This window comes from Lethenteron reissneri, chromosome 7 (genome assembly GCF_015708825.2).
Source record: "Lethenteron reissneri isolate LAM-NWPU_2019-01 chromosome 7, ASM1570882v1, whole genome shotgun sequence".
Lineage (NCBI taxonomy): Eukaryota > Metazoa > Chordata > Hyperoartia > Petromyzontiformes > Petromyzontidae > Lethenteron > Lethenteron reissneri.
The window spans coordinates 4200135-4221402 of record NC_083785.1 but is presented as its reverse complement, the minus strand read 5'-3'; the positions used below and the strand labels follow the sequence as shown (position 1 = coordinate 4221402).

At 46.3% G+C, this 21268-nt stretch overlaps 1 protein-coding gene across 4 annotated transcripts in view; it reads right to left on the bottom strand.

Annotated features, from left to right (window-relative positions):
- The window catches only part of LOC133355996 (voltage-dependent L-type calcium channel subunit beta-4-like), a 179262-nt gene that overhangs the window by 32321 nt on the left and 125673 nt on the right, over positions 1 to 21268 (bottom strand). For all 4 annotated transcript variants that reach the window (XM_061573469.1, XM_061573478.1, XM_061573496.1 and 1 more), the window contains 3 exons: positions 14488 to 14610; positions 6784 to 6920; positions 2930 to 2976 (listed from right to left, as the gene is read on the bottom strand). In XM_061573469.1, the coding sequence (XP_061429453.1) occupies positions 2930 to 2976; positions 6784 to 6920; positions 14488 to 14610 (307 nt within the window). The remainder of the gene's footprint in view (positions 1 to 2929; positions 2977 to 6783; positions 6921 to 14487; positions 14611 to 21268) is intronic.

Genomic DNA, 21268 nt, shown 5'->3' with positions numbered 1-21268 from the left:
CCGGGCGTGGTGCTGGCCGCCCACGCCCCTCATGTGCCGTCCAGGCCTTCACAGGTGCTCGCTAACAGCACTTTCCCCAAAAGTCTGCTGAAGGCTATATGGGGCATCTTTGTATGTGTGACAAGATTTGCATAACGTTTTGAGTGCATATTAATTTCCGGAGTGTCTGATAGTCTCATAATCTGCAGAATACGGTGCATACATACACTGTTCGTGTGCATTTTATTACTATTCAAATATTCTACCTGGATTTATCCCTTGAGATGGAACATCTCGTTTGTAAGGGTGACCAGGGATGTGTGTGTGTATGTATGAGTATTGTTGGTGTATGTATGAGTATTTAGAGCATATGGGAGGGTATGTATAGGAGACATGCATATGCACCATATATCTACGTGATATACATGATGCACGCACACCACACATGAGTGTACAAGTGTGGTGTGTATGCGCGCACGACGCACATATATTGTAGGCATGTAACAATTCACCCAACACCACCACCGATTCCACAAATTGTCACGAATCGGCGTTGTGATTGAAGTAAAAAATACGTCCGTTAAATCTTGTCTCATCCTAAGTAAGTCGGGCAGACGAGTGCCACAAACTGCAGCTGCCTCTCCAGCGGAGGTCCTCCTGCCAGCAGCGTCGTGAGCAAGCAATCGGAGATGCGAGGAACCCTTTACGTTTTGGGTAAAGGGGGCATCTGTGAAAAAAGAGCTTTATAGCTCATCGGATTCCTCCAGCACAAATAAAGATTCTGATTTTGATTATCCACGGTGAGGGCCACCGCCCCCTGCGGTGAGCCTCTGCAGCATGGCAAAGCGGAGGAGCCAGCACTGCTAATTATTAGACTAAATAATAGATTAGCGGCGTCGCTTGCCTGAAACGCAATTCGCGTACGTCACGATATGATTCCTACGCGCACAATTCCACGCATTGCGTCGTGAACGCGAGAACCAATTTTTTGTTTATTGTAATCAATTAGGTACATGCCCCAGTATATTGCATATCAGCATGATATTCACGATCCAAAGGCCGTGTGTAAATACTGTGTATAGAGTACGTGCTAGGGATGTATTTCAGGTTTTCAAATGAATGCAGGAATAGCCGGGAAAATGTAGAAAATTTGGATTGGGGCCGAATTCATTTTTGTCTTAGGATTGATCTGAAAGTATTACATCGGAGGAATTGACTTCGCTGATATGATGTTACTTCTAGGATGTCACATGACCATCGGGTGACGTCACTTTTGTTAGCATAAAGACGCGTTAATTATATAATTTAACGGATCCAAAAAATCCATAAAAATATCAAAAGAATCTCCTTAACATCTGAAACGCTTCCCTACTATATGCATACGCACATACAATTCATGATGCAAACTGTCATATAGTATGCACACACAGGTACACTTATACACCATGTGCATAGATCAACATCAACATGCTTTACATGAGGTGCCTGGGTGGCACAGCATTGAGATGGCATCGCTGAGACCATGGTTTCAAATTTGGGCAACCACCTGTGGTTCAACTGGGCTCTAAAGCATGGTCACCAATGCGGTGATTTGATTGCGATGCCAAGCAAATGCAAAAGCAGCCAGCTAGTGAGGTTAATTACAGAGGTAATTGACGGGACTTCAACAAAAATTATTCTGTCGTGATATTTTAGGACTTTTCTGGTGCTCTGCTCACTGCGAAAGTTCCAAACGGAACTTCATCTCATGTCGTGACACCAATAGCAAAGCTGGAATGTAATTGGAAGTAAAACAAAAGTAAACACTCAAAACAATATAACATGCACGGTACATAAAATGCCTTTACGTGTGTACACAGTAAAACCTCTCAAAGCTGGACTTGTGTAAGCCAGAATTTTGGGGCAAGCCAGAAAGGCTACTGACGTAATAAAACGTAGAAAACTAAAAATCCCATCGGAACACTCCTTGTGTTAATTAAACTGGGCATGGTAAGAGACTGTATGCGTATTTACACTAGCAAATCTAAACCGATTTTAAGCCTGCTGTGCTTATCTGTTGTATGGAATGTGGTGAAGCCCTGTGCATTAGTTATACGCTCATCCAAGGTGATTCTGCTCGGGATTTCCTCTCGCTCTCCCTCTCTTATCCTCGTCTTGTCGAGCTGTTCTAGAATGATGTTAAAATCAACGACAACAAAAACCCTGTCAGACCGGTGAGAATCAGCCTGTTGTTTCTCGGGATAAAATCCGTCGCCCATGTACCTGCATTTACGGTCTCAACTTGCCACGATCTGCATCGCGACGATGGTCTGCAGGCTCGGGTTTTACCGCACAGTGCACAATGTCTATCGTAAATGACGTGAATTAAACTCGTCAGGAATCAACTGCGCGTGCGAAAAGCAATTCAACCTTTTTCACTAACTCTTTAATCAATTACCAATAAAAAATTATTTGCAAGTATGCCGGATTCTAGATTTGAAGCTTTCGTGACTGCAAGGATTCATACTCTTAGGTTTTTTCGGTGAAGTCACTGGATACAGTAAATCTAGCTGTGACGGTCCCACCTGATGACGGAGACTTGTGTTGCCACCGAAACGTCGTGATTTATTATTTTATTTCTATAATTATTTCTATAATTTAAATTTTTATTATTTATTATTTATTTTTACCTACGTGACTTTACCGAAAAAACCTAAGAGTATGCCGTATACCCCCCACGTAACCAGAAAAGGACCCCCCGTTAATGAGTCCGGCTTCCAGAGGTTTTTCCGTCCCGTGATGGTGCATGAGTGGTGTGTATGTAAAGAGTACATGTATATGGTCATGGCCACATGCCACCCATGATGCATATAAATGTACGTATACCCTGGCATTACTCTGTACACCTACTCCACCCCTGAACCCCTCCCATTCCCTCCTCCGGTGAGGGGAGGGGTGCTGTGAAACGGACCTGACATCAAGTCGCCCCGACTCGATGGAGAATTACCTCCAGGTCTCCTGAGGACAGACAGAAACGCAGGGGAGAGTGGGGGCGACAGGGAGGGAGGGGAGGTCGAGAGAGAGACACGTGCACCACAGAGGAGATTCATGGGGGGGTTGGTGGGTGGGAGGGGGGGAGTGAGTGGCAAAGGAGATTAATAAACATTACAGCACCATGCTTCTTTCCCAAGCATACACCGGGCACAGTTTAGAGCATAGTAAATACAAATGAAGTGGTATTTGAAGAGATGGGAAAAGGTAACTCGTTCTATGATTCTTTTTTTAGGAAAGCGAGATTTGATGGAAGTTTGCACAGATGTCGGGGTCCAGTACTGAAGGAGATAGAGGCATCGCTGAAGGTAGTACATCTTTACTTTAAGCTTTCGTGACTGCAGGAATTCATATTATTTGGGTCTTTCGGTAAAGTCACGTAGATAGGTTCACAGAAAATAAAAAAAAACTACGACGTTTCGATCGCAAAACAAGCGGTGTTCGTATCCTGTTATTTTCTTTGAACCTTCTACGTGACTTTACCGAAAGACCCAAAGAATAAAAATGAAGTGCCGTGGGCTAATATCTCCCTAAAGCATTATTCTAGAATATTATATATGGCTGTGCTAATGAGAAACTGGCACCAACCACACAAATGTGGAATTTGCCCCAATGGCTCAGGCAGCTGCCAACTGAGTCCTGTGCCACACGTTGACTTGGCCTTAAGGAGACAGAAATGTGGAATTTTTTACCACCGACAACAGATGCGACCTCAGCCCGATCCCCGTGTTTCTTTGGGGCGTGTTCGTTGTTTGTTTACCATCAAAGTGTGTCCCTGCTCCCTTGCCCTGCGTGGCAGCAGTGCTCATCTCTCTCGGCTGCTCTGAGCTGATGTGTCCCTCAACCACGAAAACCGCCAATGGCTTTTCACGAAAACCGGCAGAAATACTCTTTGGTTCTTTCGGTAAAGTCACGTAGTTAGAAATAAAATAAAGACACCGGTAGAAAGTTTACCGACTCCAGAGAGATGAGAGGCCAAGTGAATCCCTGACCAGGATTTCAACTTGCGACCTTCCGTTTGTTCAACCCAAGTGTTTCTAACCAGTCGGATACAAACGTACAAATCTGGAGTCCCCATGGGTGCGTGCGGCCAGACACCGGATCAGCCAGCTTAAGATCGCCATGATTTGATGGCGGCACACTCTACGGAGGTTTACATCCTCTGCAGGCAAGGATGACGCACGTTGGCTTCCGGCCAAAGTGCTCCATCAGCCGTAAGGAAGCCTACGAACGTCATAACACGGGGGAAGCCTTTTTGTTCTTTTCATATTTTTGTTGTCGTTTTTTTTTGCGTGCCGGTAACCCACTAAAGAAAATAATTAAAATAATCAAGGCCCAACACCAACACACAAAAAAATGGTCTGGACCGAGCAAAACATCCTGCCAAAAATCTGATACGTCGACGTCTCAATGCCAGGATGTGGGGTTTTATAAGCAGCGGACCTCAAAGAAAGGTAACGTGAAAATGCGTCAATAAAACAAAAACGCATTAGAAAAATTGCCCTAGGAAACTAAATGAAAGTCAACATTCGGCTTAGACATGTATTCATTATTTAGCGTGTGCTTTTGCGCTGAGCTAGGCAGCAGCTTAATCACGTGCAAAGCGCAGGGATGGAGTCGTCCTCGGAATTTGGCGAACGCGCACACACAATCACTTCCTACGAACACTGGGCGGTGGTGGTCCTGAGCCTGTGGCGGAAATTCCACAACCCCTGTGAGCAGAGAACAGGTCTCCCAATGGGATCACCAATGTTGACTTCCCACAAAGTGGCGTTTATTTTATTGATCTCCACAAGAATGATGGGTGGAATTTGAATAAGAGCCAGGATGTGACCTCACAAGCGTACGGGTTCACAACATTAGTAATGGGGGAGGGTTTTTTTAATTGTGCATCATGTAAAAACTTATTGATGTCATTTGTATTGTCACAGGTATTGCCCATTGTATATGTATCACGAACCTTGGAAGAGTGCCATGAATAACACATTACCCCCATGGACGCTGCACGATTGCTACGGTTATTGTACGACTGTCAAGAATATTGAATTGTTGTCACAGATGTTACCTGATGGTCATGAACGTTGCAAGATTGCCACAGATAATGTTCATCATGAATGTGGCAATATCGACAAAAAGAAATGTTGTGCAGATGATAACTATCGTGGGCTGTTTGGTGGTAGGGCCTCCACTAGAGGGAGTGCAGGGAGCTCGAGTTCCCGCTACTAGATTGACAACTTGCAGCTCAGCACACGGCAGATGCCTGTGCAGCGCGACTCACGACCTCCTCGCGATACCAAGATCCAGGATGGTCATGTCTATGCGCCGCTTCTCGGTGGCAGCCCCAACAGTCTGGAACGCCATCACCCCTCTGCACATTCGCAGCATCACCTCAATCGCCTCCTTCAAGAGACACTTAAAAACTCACCTCTATAACCACGCGCTTTCAAGCGACTCTGAGCTTGGCTCCGCGCCTCTGAGTTGCGGCCGTTACGTCCGCAACTTTGCGCGCGTTATAAATTGCATCATTATTATTATTATTTACTAGAGGGTATCATTTTGCCTACTCTTCCACGCTGGAAAGATGGCTTGCAAGAGGTGGGATTACCCACACTTGACTCCCACCACACGATCGACTTGCTGCGGTGAAGCCATTCGTGTCGCACCATTGATTCGAGTGGCGCGCCGGGAGATCGAACGAAGCCGGCGACCTCTGGATTGTGAGCCCGGTGCGTGGACCATTAGCGGTCCAAGAACACCACGGGCATTGCAAAATCGTCACAAATATCACGCAATTATCATCAACTTTCCGCGAGTCATTATCGTGGCTATTCCCAAGTTAATCATGCGTGACACGGGCTTGTAAGCCGTAGGAGCTGCGTGATGATCATGGACGCTGTGCGATTGCGATCACGTAAATCGCGGTGAGTAGGGTAGGCCACCAGTGTGGTAGAAAAAACACGGCGGGAAGAAGAATATCTCGCAATTAGCAGAAGATGGGAGAGCTGCATGTAAAAGCATTGGCTTGAGTGGTCTGCTCATTATTATTTAACCAATGGCAACAAATAGAACTTTTAATATCCTGAGAACATTTTGACTTAAAACTTTCGTGAATGCAGGATTTCATATTCTTGGTTCTTTCGGTAAAGTCACGTAGATAGAAAATAAAAATGGAAAATAATCAAATCAAATTTAAATTAAAATAATAATAATTAATTTAATCAGGCGAAGAGAAAAGAAGACCGCTTGTGTTGCGATCGAAACGTCGTGGGTGTTTTGCTTTCATTATTTTCTATTTATTATTTTTATTTCACATTTTTATTTTATTATTATTTTTTTATACGTGACTTTACCGAAAGAACCAAGAATATGAATCCTGGGAACATTTAGAATTTTCACAGGATCGCTGAGGATGAGGTAGGTCTAAAAACCTTCCGGGGTGGGGGGGGGGGGGCAAGGCAGGTAAATTTTCCCCATTGCCCACTCCTCGAATCTGCCATTGTCCAGGGGGACATAATGACGAGTCAACGCCGGACAGGGATTTCAACTTCTGACCTTCCTTCCGGGCCGTGAGTAGTGACCGCGGTGCTACTGGACTGGTTCCTAACACAATAAGTGATGCCAAAGCAGCGACGGTAAAGTAAGTAAGTGTCTCCCCTTGTGCAAACCAACGTTCGCTGGCGAATCCAGGGAAAACCAGGAGGGGTGGTAGCCGCTAGTTGTGTGACGAGTGCTGTGGGGTTGCGCGTGTGCGGCGGCAGTAGCGGTGCTACCCACCCTGCGTGGAAGCGACCCTGGCGAGCGCGCTGCTCCAGCTGCTGGCGGATGTGCTCCAGCTTCACGGGGCTCGGGATGAAGCCGATCTCGCAGCCCTCCTTCACCAGCCGCCCAATCCACCAGTCGTTGTTGTATTTCTGCGACGGGCACCAACACAGATGCGTGACGCGCCGAGCGAGCAGCCGCAGAGAGAGAAGCCGGGGCGACGCTACTAGGGCACTGTGCTATGAACCTGGCCGCCCGAGTTCAATTCCCGCTCACGGCCAACACCAGTGACCAGTATCTGAACTGGTCTTGGGTCTTACGCGTGGCCCGTAACTCAGCGTGCACGTGTGCGGAAGCCATCGAGTGAGTGTTGGTGGACAACACACAGACTCGTGAAACTCACTCCCCCCACTCACGGGCATCGAAGTCGCCACAACCTGGCTTGCGGCCAGGGTATAATGGCAGTGCAGAAAGTGGGTTAGTTTACATCTGTACGGGGATTGAGTGTTAACCCCCCCCCACCTCCGCCCCATCGAATGCATGGGATTTCTTCTGATACTCCGGTTTCCTCGCTCGTGTATGAAAAGTTGTGAATGCAGTTGGTCAAACATGCAAATAAAGGACCGCAGAGTTTTAGCAAATGTTGTCTCCGGTTTTGGTTGCCTCCTCCACAATGTCCGCGGATTCTCGGACCTCTGAATCATCGTCTCTCACCAAGGGTGAACAAAAACTGTTGCCAGTTATTCATTCCACATGGCTAACTAATGATATTAGTGGGTGCTGGGTGCCGTGATATTTGATCAGGTGTGGACATGGCCAGGCATGAGGTAGCACATTTGGCGCTTGATGCGGACGTTTGCGGTTAAACGCCCATGGCAACTCTGGTTAATACTGCGGCTGTAGTAATTATAAATATGGGTGGTCTGATTCACAGTGGAAGCTAAAGATCACGTGACGCTATTCCAAAAAAGTTTAGGCCATGTGCGCCAGCGTCACAGCTCAGCACAATCTTCCAAATTTGAAAAATTACCCACAAATTACGCAATTGGGAAACAGAGCAACGTGCCCCCCCCCCTCCCCCCATTGCAAAACTACTGCATGTGACGTGAAAGCTTCGTGCTTTCAGAACGGTGTGAATACCAAATGTACACAGGTTGCCATGTTCATACGATACCGCTCCCCACATGCAAAGACAATGAAGACAAAGATCCCCCGTGTAGCTTTAACAGACTGTTGGGCAAAGTGCTGTTAGCGAGCACCTATGAAGGCCGGCAGGGTACACGAGGGGGTGGGTGGCCAGCACCACGCCTTGCCACCTTTGTATCCCTAGTGGCACACTGCACCAGGTACTCTTTTGAGAATGAGTCGATCAAGAGGAGGCCCAGGACTGGTTCAGATAATCGTCACTGGTGTTGGCCGTGAGCAGTAATTAAACTAAGGTCGTCAGGTTCGTAGCCCAGCGCACCAATCACGACACCACTGCTCCCCACATAAGACATACGCACACGTAGAAAAAGACGTGCCACAACATACATGCAACATCTTTCCTGTAATTGTCCACCCTTGAGAAATACTCAGAAGGCACACAACCAAGTCCTTAAGGAGTTCCTCAATCTAAGAGCGGTATAATTTGCATGCCAGGGCTCGCATTAACCAAGCAGAACGGTTGAATCCCAGGCTCCCACCCGAAATTAAACATGGCTCGCAACATTAAGGGAATGGTCTTTGCCGTGACAATGTGGAATTTAAACGACGAGTTCAGAGTGGTCGATGGAGATAAGTGGAGAGACTTTGAATTTGAGATTTGTTTGAAGGTGTAACAGATTTGATTGTTTCGGTCTGATCATCTGCTTTTGCATTACAGTACGTACGTACATTGAACTTCTTACGCACTGTGCGTTGCCAACTGTGCTAATCGGAGGTACAGTACATCATCTTCAGCCACGGTCAATCCACTGCTGGATGAAGGCCTTCCCAAGCCACTGCCACCGCCTATGATTCTGCAATGTAACGATGGTCCTAGCAGCCGCACGCGAGCTTGATTTCACGACTCCATCTCCCCGGTGGACGTACTCTCGGTCGCAGTCCATTCCTTGACCGTGCCCTCATTGTCCTTGACCATCAGCCGTCCAAGTTCCACTTACTTTTCTTAACAATTCCAATTACGTCGTTACCCCGCGCACGTTCACCAATCCACGCGCTCCTCTCTCCACCCCTTGATGTAATCATCCCCCAAGCGCGAATCGCCCTTTGCCCTGTTTGCGCGCTCGAATTGTCGCTTTTCATTGTTACTGCCCGAAATTCATGAGGCAGAGGGAAATGCACTTTTGCACTCGTGCATCAAGCACCAGCTAGGGGCCTGCTTTTGGATGTGATGGTCAGTTCCATTGGTAACCAAATAAGAGATGATGAGATGTTAATCTGCTTACAATTATGACACTTTGGGTATCAAAAGGCGATGGTTGTAATGTTTTAAGTTTATTTACTGCATGCATTATTCATCATGCATTTCATTATTTCTCAAAGGTTTAGGCCAAGCAGCCAATGTTACCAGTGGTCATTTTGCCTAGAAGAGGACCACGTGCATCAATGTTTGCTCATATTTGTTGGCCTAAAACTTTACACGCAAACAAAGACAAAGATCCCCATGAAGCCTGAACAGACTGTAGGAGCAAGTGCTGTTAGTGAGGACCTATGAAGGCCGGCACTACACACGAGGGGGTGGATGGCCAGGACCACGCCCGGCCGCCTTTGTCTCCCGAGTGGCGATGTTTACACACGACAACAGGCACTCATTTGTGGTTAAGTAGACCTAGGAGAGGCCCAAGACCAGTTCAGATACTGGTCACTGGTGTTGGCCGTGAGCGGGAATTGAACTCGGGCCGCCAGGTTCATAGCACAGCGCCCTAAACGCTACACTACCACTCCCCACACCCAGCCACACACACACAAATACAGTCAATCATTATTTAACTTGACTGCACTCACATATGCATGTCCACATGGATCACTGCTGTACAACGTGAGAAATAAATTCCTGCAATCAGATTCTTTTTTTTTGCAGATATTACACGGCACTTTTTTTGCGGCTAATTTTGGTTGTCGGTACATCTATGTTTGGAACTGAAAATGAGCTCCGTACCATTTTTAGAAATGTGTGACGAGGTGATTGCCAATGCGGCTAAAGGGCTTCGAATGTGTGTGTGTCACGTGATCATAATTTATAATAATTTAGGCTTGTGACGTGCCGCACAATATTCGCTCACTCTCGGAGGGAGAGAGAGAGAATGACTCAGAGACACAGAGAGGAACTACAGTTGAATGGAAAAGGCAGCAACCAGATAGTGAGCTTGCACCAAATCCTCTGCGGTTCTCTTCATATGAAGTTGTTGTTGGCCAATTAATAAGCATGTAAACTTGTGCGAGGAAACCGGAGCACCCAGAGAACGCACACGTGTGTGAAGGGACAACGCTCAATCCCAAACAGGATGTAACCGGTGGTACAGGGACTCCTTCTACTTACGAACGATTTAGGTTTCAGAGGTCTGTCAGTAAGTAGATTTATTCTTAAGTTCAACTTTACTCTTGTCGATTCCAAACATGTTTTATGGCATGTACACTAAACAAGGGGACTGGCTTTAACAGTTGTGTAATCTCCTGTAGATGTAGATGCCACTTGCTCTTCATGTTCTGCAGATGTAGATGCCACCACCGCCATCTATTGCGTGGCGGTTGAACTTATGACTCTCGATCTGGACAGGCAACTGGACATACGGACATATTTGTTCGTATCTCTGAAAGTTCGTAAGTCGAATGTTCGGAAGTAGAGGAGTTCCTGTACTGTAATCTTCTGGTAAGTCCTCAACACCCACGGGACTCCATTTGTGTGATCCACCACCCGGCGCTGCCTCTACACTGCAAGTCGTCACTTGAGAAAATGTGTTCAAATACGTACACATTAGAGCCCTGTTCGTGAATCCACTGCTAGATGTGTGCCTCCCAGTGTCATGGCAGTCATGGAACGGTGATGGATTGTTTGACCATACTTCACCATGGTGGTCAGTGTAAGTTGGTGAAGTGGGGGGATGGTAGGCGTGTGGGGGGCATCCAGGACCAGTTCTGCTATGGATCACAACTGATGGTGGCCACGGCCAGACAATGAACTTAGATTGCTGGGCTCCATAGTAAAGCATGCTGATCACTGTGCCACCACTCCTTAAGTTGCATTGGTACTCTGACAGCATTGGTACTTCAAAGATATTTCATAAGAGCACCCATTAATCAACAATGATTCCTAATTGCAACGCACTGCACAGTATTCGACTCAAGAGGCGTGAGGAACCGCAGACAGGTGGGAAGGCAGCCACGCGATGAGCTGGCACCAATAATTGCCAAAGCTCTGGGGTCCTCTATATATTATAAAGTGTTATTGGCCAATAAATTAGCGGTTACATGTGGGAGGAAACCGGAGCGCCCGGAGAAAATCCACACATGCGACGGGGAAACACTCGATCCCATACAAACGGAACAGGTCGAGTCTGCATATTTGCCGGACTGCCTTCTCCTGGCAAGCTAGGAGAATGGCACCATCGATGCCCACGGGAAGGGAGTTTTGCGGTATATGCGTGATCCCCAAACCCTCGCTGCCTCCCCAAGAGTTTGGATTACAGGCGCGCACCTGGAAGAGTCCAGAAAGCCCCAGACTCGCGTGGAGGGAATTCTTATAATGCCGTGAAAATAAAGGTGCCAATTTTCTTCCGTTCAATGTCCGGAACGATGGTGGGAATGGAGCAAAAAACTAACTCTTTTTTTTTTGCTTTAAACCTTTTGTGTTTGTGTTGTTGGCAATTCTTGTGATTTGCAGTGTGTCAACTTCCCTACCGGATATGTGCAAGCCCAAATTTCCTGGTAACCACGCTTTAGAAGTCCAATTCCCATAAACAAGGATAAAAAAAATCTCCCGTATAGTCTTTAACAGACTGTCTGGGCAAGTGCTGTTAGCGAGCACACAACAAAGCCTGTGGCCAGCATCCATGCCCGGCCCCCTTTTGTGCTGATGTTTACACACTGCAACGAAGTACTTCATCCCGGTTCAAATGTTTTGCCACTGTTATTGGTGGGGAATAGTACTCGGATCGCTGGTTTCGCAGTGTGGTCGCAGTAACCACAACACTACCGCTCCAGTCATAAACAGACAAAGATCCCCCATATAGCCTTAACAGACTGTAGGGGCAAGTGCTGTTAGCGAGCACCTATGAAGGCCAGAACGGTACACGAGGGGGTGGGTGGCCAGCACCACGCCCGACTGCCTTTGTCTCCCTAGTGGCAATGTTTACACACCACACCAGATACTCATTTGAGGCTGAGTCGACCTAGGGAAGGCCCGGGACCGGTTCAGATAATCGTCAATGGTGTTGGCCGTGAGCAGGAATCGAACCGGTGTTGCCGGGTTCATAGCGCAGCGCGCGAACCGCTACACTACCGCTCCCCATGTGTGTGTCTGTCATAAACAGACACACACATACGCACACACACCCCAAGTTCATACAGCAGGAATTCTCAGTTTTAACAAAAACGTGCTTCTGCACATTCCAGATGAAGCCAACTGACGAATACAAATGTTCAACTCAAAAAAGCCATTGGGTGACTCTCCCCGATCGAGCCGGCAACGAGAAAGTTTTCATCTCCACTTTGAGCAGCTGCCTGAGAGCTGGTGTTGGAAATTCCACATTCGTACGGAGGGGGGTATATTCCCGACAATTTGACCGCCATGTGCGTTCCACATTGCTGTGCTCATTCGTATGACCACTACCTTTACCACCCTGCGTTACACATTTTTATTAATATCAAGAGCGTTGCCGAGTGGACTCGACAGGTTTTTGATTGTGGCTTGAGCACTGTGCCACACTGCCACTCGGCCCGGATGTATACGAACATTGAAATAAGCAAATAAATATTTATTTATTCATATAATAAATATTACTTTGAAAGAATACAACTCTGTCATTACTTTAATTGCTTTTGTAAACAGGAAAATGACCTGTTCTTTTGACGTTTCTATTGAATTGTTTCATTGGTTTTCTCTCTCTCTCTCTCTGCGGTTCTATGTGCTGCGGTTGTGGCTGGTATAAACTGGTATTACCGAAAGAACCAAGAGTATAGAGTATGGGATAAACCTGTGGTGGCACTTTGCCTGTAATACACAACTTTGGCAGCGGGGTCAGATGGATCACACGAGGATCCTCGCATTGATCAATACTCACAACTTTTAGATCGACAAGGTGGTTTGCAGAAGACGGCGCAATGAGTAGGTTGATAAATTAATTATCCGCGCAGGTATTTTCACATTATCTCGTATGCGTCTGTTTTCTCCAGATACCCACGGTTTCCTCCCACAGAAAATTACCGACTTGAATTTGTTTTTCATCTGTGGATATCATTGCAGAGTAGGCTGAGACCATCAACTGCCTACACTTAATCACAGGTGAATTAAACCTCGATTCAAACCCAGGTTTCCAAGTAGTGCCGAGACAGCCAGGGGAAATCCCACCACTTGCTTCGTATGAGCAAGGAGCCACTTTTTGACCTTTGACTTGAGTGAATGGGTCGCATTAGTTACCTGGTATGACACGATAAACTATTTTTTTTTCTAGATTTGAAGTTTTCGTGGCTGCAAGGATCCATACTCGTTGGTTCTTTCGATAAAGTCCCGTATGTGAAAATAAAAAATAATAATACAAATAATTATTTTTTTCTTTTTTCTTTTTTCACCTATATGACTTTACCGAAAGAACCAAAGAGTAAACTCCTTTTCATTTTACCAGGTAAGGCACACTTTTTTTCAGAAGCAAATGATAGCTCAACGAAGCGGCTTAACACGTGGACATTCATCGCAGCCAAATACTCTAAACGCATGGTTCAACATGTGGAGGGAAAAACCAGAGGACTACGCGGCCATGGGAGGAACATGCAAACTCCAAATATACAGGAGTCAGGGTCGGGATTGAGCCCACGACCTGGGTAGAGCATACAGCAACAGATACGCATTGCAATCTGGATTAGCCCAAGTGGGAATGGAGACGTGGTTAGTGCACCGGGCTTCGAACCCGGCAACCTGAGTTCAATTCCTGGACATGGTTAACATCAGTGGCGAGCGACATCTGAACTGGTGCTGCCAACCCCCCTCCCCGCCCAATCACCACCACCCCAAACCATCCACACTGACCAACACGATGAAGTATGGTGAAAAAAAAACCCATCACTGATACAGCATGGAGAGAGCTTCCTGCTACACTGGATTGACAATGGCAAAAGATAAACGATAAAGGTGCAGCCCTGCAATTGCTATCTCACGCCATTGCTGGCGGAAGAGCCACTCTTAGACAAAACTCCAGAGCGTATGTGGTCTACTTTTCTACGTTGACCAGACATTTTTTTTTCAGTTTCATTTATTTGGTATAGCCCTGTGAGCCATTCGGCTCTTGAATCGGGTGCAACCGCAACAAACAAAAAAACAAAAACATGAACCAGAAAACATCTTAAAGTGACTATGCGCAAACAGAAAAATCCAGGAAAAAACTGCAAAGTCTTCCAAAACTGTTGGAAGAGTGACTAACAATGAACTGTAAGTAATAATGATTATCATTATTTATTATTATTACAATGATCCAAAATAGTGCCAAGTGGCGTCTTCCGTTGAGCCACCGCAGCACCACTCACCTCCTTGATGTGGAGGAAGTCCTTTCCGTCGAAGGAAATCGCCGTTCCGTGCACAGGGGCGTCCTCGTCGCTGAAGCCATTGTAGCTAACGTTGGTGCGGACCGCAAACGCCACGGGTTTCGTCTGAAGCACACGACGGACGACACACACACATGCACGCAAGCACACACACACACCTCCGTTTAGCACGGTTGGCTACGTACAGTGCGAAACAAGTTCGACATACACACACACACACGCGTGCGTGCGTGCGCGCGCTATTTCACTGCAACGGAATATATTCATAGGAATAAAATCAATCAATCGATCTCTCTCTTGTACGTGCCAGTACTGTATCGCTCTCAATAAAGATGGGCATCAGTGCACATGACAACAGAACGGGAACGCTCCGGGAGTATGGAAAAACAAGAATGAAAAAAAAACGTCACGACCTCAGCGGGCTAACACCGACTGAGCAAAATAAAGTGCAACCGCGCGCAGCGAATATACGGCGTAAATATATTTACAACAATAATTTAACATTCATGGGTATCGGCGCCATTCTTGTAGCGCAGGGCTACCACGAGTGAAGGTGCTATGCTTCTAAACTAAACTATTTAAATCCTTTATATTAAGTTCACTTGCTTGCTTACTTGCGTGCTTGCGTGCTTGCTTGCAACCGTGCAGATCTTTCGGTCGTTTTTTAACCCACTTCCCGTGATCCAATCGAGCTGACATTTTGCACACAGACTCGTTGGGCGTGACAATTAATTTTCGTGAAAATTTTTTTTCCTACATTTTACACTTTTTATGGAAAAATGTTTAAATATTTAATTACCAATTGCTTAATGGTGGAAGACAATCATCTGACCCGTAGGTGGCAGCCATCTCAAGCCAGAGGACGAGAGGACTCTAGCCGCCACGCATATAAAGGATTTATAGTGTTTTTACGGGTTATTTTTTTTTATTTTACCAGGTAAGGCCCACTGAGCTGTACAGCTCTTTTTCAGGAGTGACCTGGTCACAAATGATAGCTCAACGAAGTGGTTTATCGCGCGGCGATGTACAGCAGCCAAATTCGCGAACCACACATTTCTACATTTGGAGAGTAAATCCGGAGGACCCAGAGAAAAAGTACACCCTACCACAGATAGAACATGAAAACTCCAAATTGACAGGAGTCAGGGTCGGGATCAAACACACGACCTCCTGCATACCAGGCGAGGTAGTTAACATCTTGCCACCATGGCGCCCTATTTCACGGATGGGCGTAGTTTGCCAGTAGGAAGCGATGTTGCTTTGTACAATCCCAATTGAGCAATGCGCTAATTTGTGGGCCATAGCTCAGATTTGGCAAAGGTGGGCCACGACGTTGTCACTCGATGGCCTTCTCGTTGTAAATTACATCACGGGATCTTTACCGTCCACTTTGAAGCGGACGGCGCATATCTGTCATGGTTAATACGCCCGCTGAACTAACCGCGAACATCTGCAACAAGTGGCCAATGCGCTGCCGCTGGAACATGTCACAGCCCAGGAGCAAGTCCCTCGGTGGGGGAGATGGAGCTGTGAAATCTGTTCGCGCGCACGCACAGGGTGCATTGTCGCGTCACAGAACTGTGAGGGATGCCGATGGCTTGGGGAGGTCTTAAACCCACAGTGGTCATGGCTGCTGCTGATGATGATGAAGAGTACATAATAACCTGCTTCTCTCTCTTAGCTCTGTGCAGCGCAGCTCTGAAGCCCCTTGAAATATATTTTGTTCCGCTATTGTAAAGCAACCTGACTGAACGTGATAAAAAAAAAGCGTCCCATAGATACTGACATAACGTGAGACCAAATTGTCAAGACACACACAAGGCTCTATTACACCACCAAAGTAAAATAACATTCAACTCCATAAGCCAAAAGGGCCTTGTTTACCCACAATCCACCAAGAAAGTGCGCAATCATTTTGTAAGATTTTCTGCGCTGCACTGTAATAGCTCCAATGTTTGTGGATGGTTCTTGCCTATAACACCGGGAAAGCCCTGCAGCATTATTTAAAAAGGCCGTACCCTGTTGATGAATCTCAGAAAATAAAAAAAGGTCCAAGGTTTTCCTGATGAAACAAATGCTGCTGGGAAAACACAGGATCAGAAAGCTTATTTTGGCTGATCGACTTAAATATCGCTCTCCGATGCGTTTTCGGGTCACATCGCGTGTTGTTCCACACGATGTCCCACGTGTCACCCCACGTGCTGAAATTCGGTTCTGTGTTGGAAGCTCCTTCATGTCCGCACATTGTGCCGAGCAACAGGTGGTACAACACAAAAACAAACTTCGGAGATCCACACAACGCAACCGCGAGCAACATGGGACTTAAATATTACTTTGGTGACCCTGCGTTGGCAGTGGTGCAAGAAGCACAAATAACAAGACTCTCAACATGTTTGTCAATAGGACTGTGGACTTAAAAGGAAAAATGTATAATTGGTGACATTTCGAGAAGTGGCCCTTCTTCGTAGCACATTAATGGTACGTGCTGTTGACCAACGCGTTGAGTTTTTTCCCTCATCTGCGAATGTGTTTGTATTTCATACCCCTCAATCTACCACGATGGCGCATTATACATTTGAGAATGGTGGTCGTCATGCAGAATGACGGATCTCCACCATGGGAATGTGGAATGTCCACCACATAACCGGGACATTAATTGGGATGAGTGCCACCCAGAACACAAGTTGACCTGAAGCCAATTTGCCATCAACTGTGTGATCGTGATAAGTGTTCACTAAAAACACTTGCCTCAGCGGTCAAACCACTCGACAATGGCGTATTCATAATATTCAAAAACAGACGATGTATGTAAAACAAACACATGTTTTGAATGTATAAGTAATCATATTTTATAATTAACATTAACAAAAATGTCGTTCCGTTTTTACATTTCATCTGGCCGGGTGGCACGGCAGTTAGAGTTCTTGACTGACAATTCGTAAGGTACCTGTCTCAAATTCTGGCCAGGAGTTCGACACGTGCCATCGTGTTATCTTTCCAGGGGCTCGTTAACAATAAGTGCCGCCACTTCGTGGCACGTCAACAGTGTGTCTTGTTGCCACACCATGGCTCTGTCAAATGTCCACCGTTGGCTCAGGAGTGCCAGCAGAGGATGAGTGCAGCCCAATGCTCGTTTGAGCAGGGAAACGCTTTTGACTTTTTTCCACTGTGACTCAGCCAGACGAATGGACGTAAGGTTCGTGTCGAGTCTCAGCTGGGACCGATTTAGCCTTTGACGTAAGAACGCTCACCCACCTTCCCGCACAACAAGGCAGCAATTCTTTATTTTATTCCGAGCTGCCTGAAGATGAATTCTTCCCTGGCAACAAATACCTATTAATGTACTGGAGTAAAATAATCCATTCGCCGGACTTGTTTTGCAATAAATAACTGCGCAGTGCAACGCTTCCCAATGACAGTGCAGGAATTGTTTGTTTATTTTCATGTCCATATGCTTGCTCTAGCCTCTATCATCATCATCATCAGCAGCAGCAGCAGCAGCAGCCATGATCAATCCACTGCTGGATGAAGGCCTCCCCAAATCATCACCACCTCTCACATTTCTGATGTAATAATCCTAAACTAAACTATTTTTAATTTTACCATGTGAGGCCCACTGAGCTATATAGCACTTTTTCATAAGCGACCTGGCAATCACAAATGGTAGCACAACGAAGTGGCTTATCATGTGGAAATGTATAGCAGCCAAATACTCTAAACGCACGTTTCTAAATGTGGAAAGTAAATTCGGAGCACCCGGAGAAAAATACACCCGACCACGGATAGAACATGCAAACTCCAAACCCACGACCTCCTGCATACCAGGCGAGGTCGGTAGCATCTCACTACCGTGGCGTCTACCTAGCACCATCACATTGGAGACACTTTTTTATGTTAAATTTCATGGGACCTCCTTTGCCAGTACCAAAATATACTAATAGGGTTTTTCCCCTTTTTTCTGGCAACAAATGTTTGTTTGTGTATGTTTGCATTTGACTGCAAGTATTGTGGTTAATGTAAGCATGATTCCTTGCAAAAGGTGTCAGTTTTGTTGCCAGAAAAAAGGGGAAAACCCCTATTAGCAATGTTAAGTTTGTTTTAAGCATGACAGGCTTGAGGGCTTCAGTCTGGCCATTAATATACACATTTAAATATATCATCATCATCATCAGCCATGGTAAATCCACTGCTAGACAAAGGCCTACAAAGCCACCGCCATCTCCTATGATCCTGCAATGTAACGGCCCTCCTGGCTGTTGCACGTGAGCTGCTTTCATCCCTCCATCTCCTCGGTGTGCACACTCCCAGGCGTGCTCCAATCCTTGGCCGTCACTCCATTACTCTTGACCGTCAGCCATCATCTCTTCAAGCGACGTCCCATGTCCAAGCCCGCTTACTTTCCCTAACCTATTGAGCGATCTCATAAAACCTGCACATCTAATCAATGTGGTCCGCTGTCCGTAGCACATCGTGATTCCAAGCGTCTATCTCCTATGCTTTGTTTTGCACCTTTTACGTCTCAATGCATGATTACGTTTTATTATTAAAACCGAAGGAGTATTTTTTTTTTAACAATTCACGAAAGACTCCCTGATTCTCAAAATTCTTTTAGGTGCTTACTGCAAAGTGTGTCTGGATAATTCGTCTTTCAAATTGCTTGTGTCTGTCTCCCTGTACCTCTTTACATCAGCAGCACTTCAATACACACCATCAACAATCACCATAGAGAATGTGGAATGGAGATGAGTGTCTGGTTACCTTATTATGCATTTACCTATCAATAGTTTATATGTTTCTACGGCCAAAATAACCCAAAATGTGCTTGATTTCATTAGATCTCTGAAGGTAAGCAAAGTCGAGCCTGTATATTGCTCGTGTGTGACTTGAGGAGGCTGTTATCCAGCAGTGGATTGACAAAAGGGCCATGTATGTAGAAATGTATGGAGCTGTGTTCATATTCATTTTGCATATGTATGTGTACCAAACATGTATCTACATACCATTTACAATCTAACTTCCAGCTTGTTGTCAATCCACGGCTGGCTGAAGGCCTCCTCATACTAACTGTGAGGATTGTTTGACCATACTTCACCACGCTAGCCAGTGAAAGCCGGTTAAGGGGGCAGGCCAGGACTCACCAATGATGTTAGGCATGGCAGAGAATCAAACTCGCACCGTGAGGTTCATAGCAAAGAGTTGCTAACCACTGCAACCCCAGCTCCCACGCATATATACAATGAACTTCTATTAATCTTGCTTTCGCATTGTCGACGGTATCTATTTGCACTACAGTTTGACAATCAAATGATGGATGGCAGCCTCCCCGTTCTGTGTCAGTCACGGGGGTTGTTTGACCATACTTCACCTCACTGGTCAATGCGGAATAGTTAAGGAGGCCCAGGACCAGTGCAAATATCACTCGCTATTGATGTTAATCAAGGCATGAAATCGAACCCATGAACAGGTTCGTAGCATAGTGCGCTAACAACTCTGCCACCGCTCCCTCCGTACCATCTTTCGCCCTATCGTTCTTGAAGACATCCATAAATCTATCTGTCTGACGATATTCATACAAAACATAAAGGTGCAGCCCTGAAATGTCTTGCGCATGCCACTGCTGGTGGAAGGCGCTCCACAAAATTAAGCTTTAGAGGCCTACCTGTAGAGGGAATGTTGGCCCACTCTTCCACACTGGCCAGATATCTTGGAAGAGATGGGAGTACCCACATTCTCCCCCAACCCCTCCACCACATGCAACCTGTCGAACGACTAACTCGTAGTGAACCTATTTGTGCTGCTACGGAGGAGGAGGGATTCAATAAACTTGTAGCACTGCTTCGACTGGCACGTCGGCACATCGAATGAAACCGGCAGACCTCTGGATTGCAAGTCCAGTGCGCTAACCATTACACCACGGCAGCAATGTTGCCATATAACAGCAGGAATCCTGCCATAGTGTAACGGTACACGTATACAATTTTCCCTCCCATCTATTGGGATTACACATAGCAATCATTGGCCCCTACGAGCAGACTAAGCCCGACTGCAGGCCAGGTGCTGAGTCACCTTTCGCCCCCCACAGTGACAGCTGCCACTGTGGGTGCCCTTTCAAATGTGCTGAGATGAGATGAAGATGTAAAGCTCCCCGAGACTCCGCCGACATATAGGAAGGGCGCTTTTATGAATAAAAAAAAACATTATCGTTGTGATTATCTCCATATTAATATATCCATTTATCTACATATTTTGTCTGGATATACAATTCAACACTGTCCATCCATTCGCAAAAAAATTGAGCAGGGCGGGTGCGAGCCGTGGAGGGTGGGCCACACACAAAGGGTCCCACCTCACACAGATGCAGTGCGAGCATTAACTGCCCATCCATTATTAACGCGCGCCTCAATTATTCAGTATTATTTAGGCAACACACAGCACCGTGAAACCCCCCCCCCCCCCCCCAAAAAAAACATTTTCTCCACGGAGTTTTTTTCTACCCACCCCCCTTTCGAAAAAACCGGAAAGGATTTCAAGCACTCGGGGATAAAACGGCGGCGGCAAATAAAAAATCTCAGCAGGCAGACGACATGGAGAAGGGACGGGCAGACGGGCATGGCTCTGGCCTGACAGGCGAGAAGGCCTCTGGACTACAAAAACATATATGTCGCTGCTGGCAAGTAACGCGTTACAAAGCGATTGCAAATATTGGCATCGAATAGCCAAGGAAGGCATCTAGTAACCCCCGTATTATTTCTGGTGATCGGAT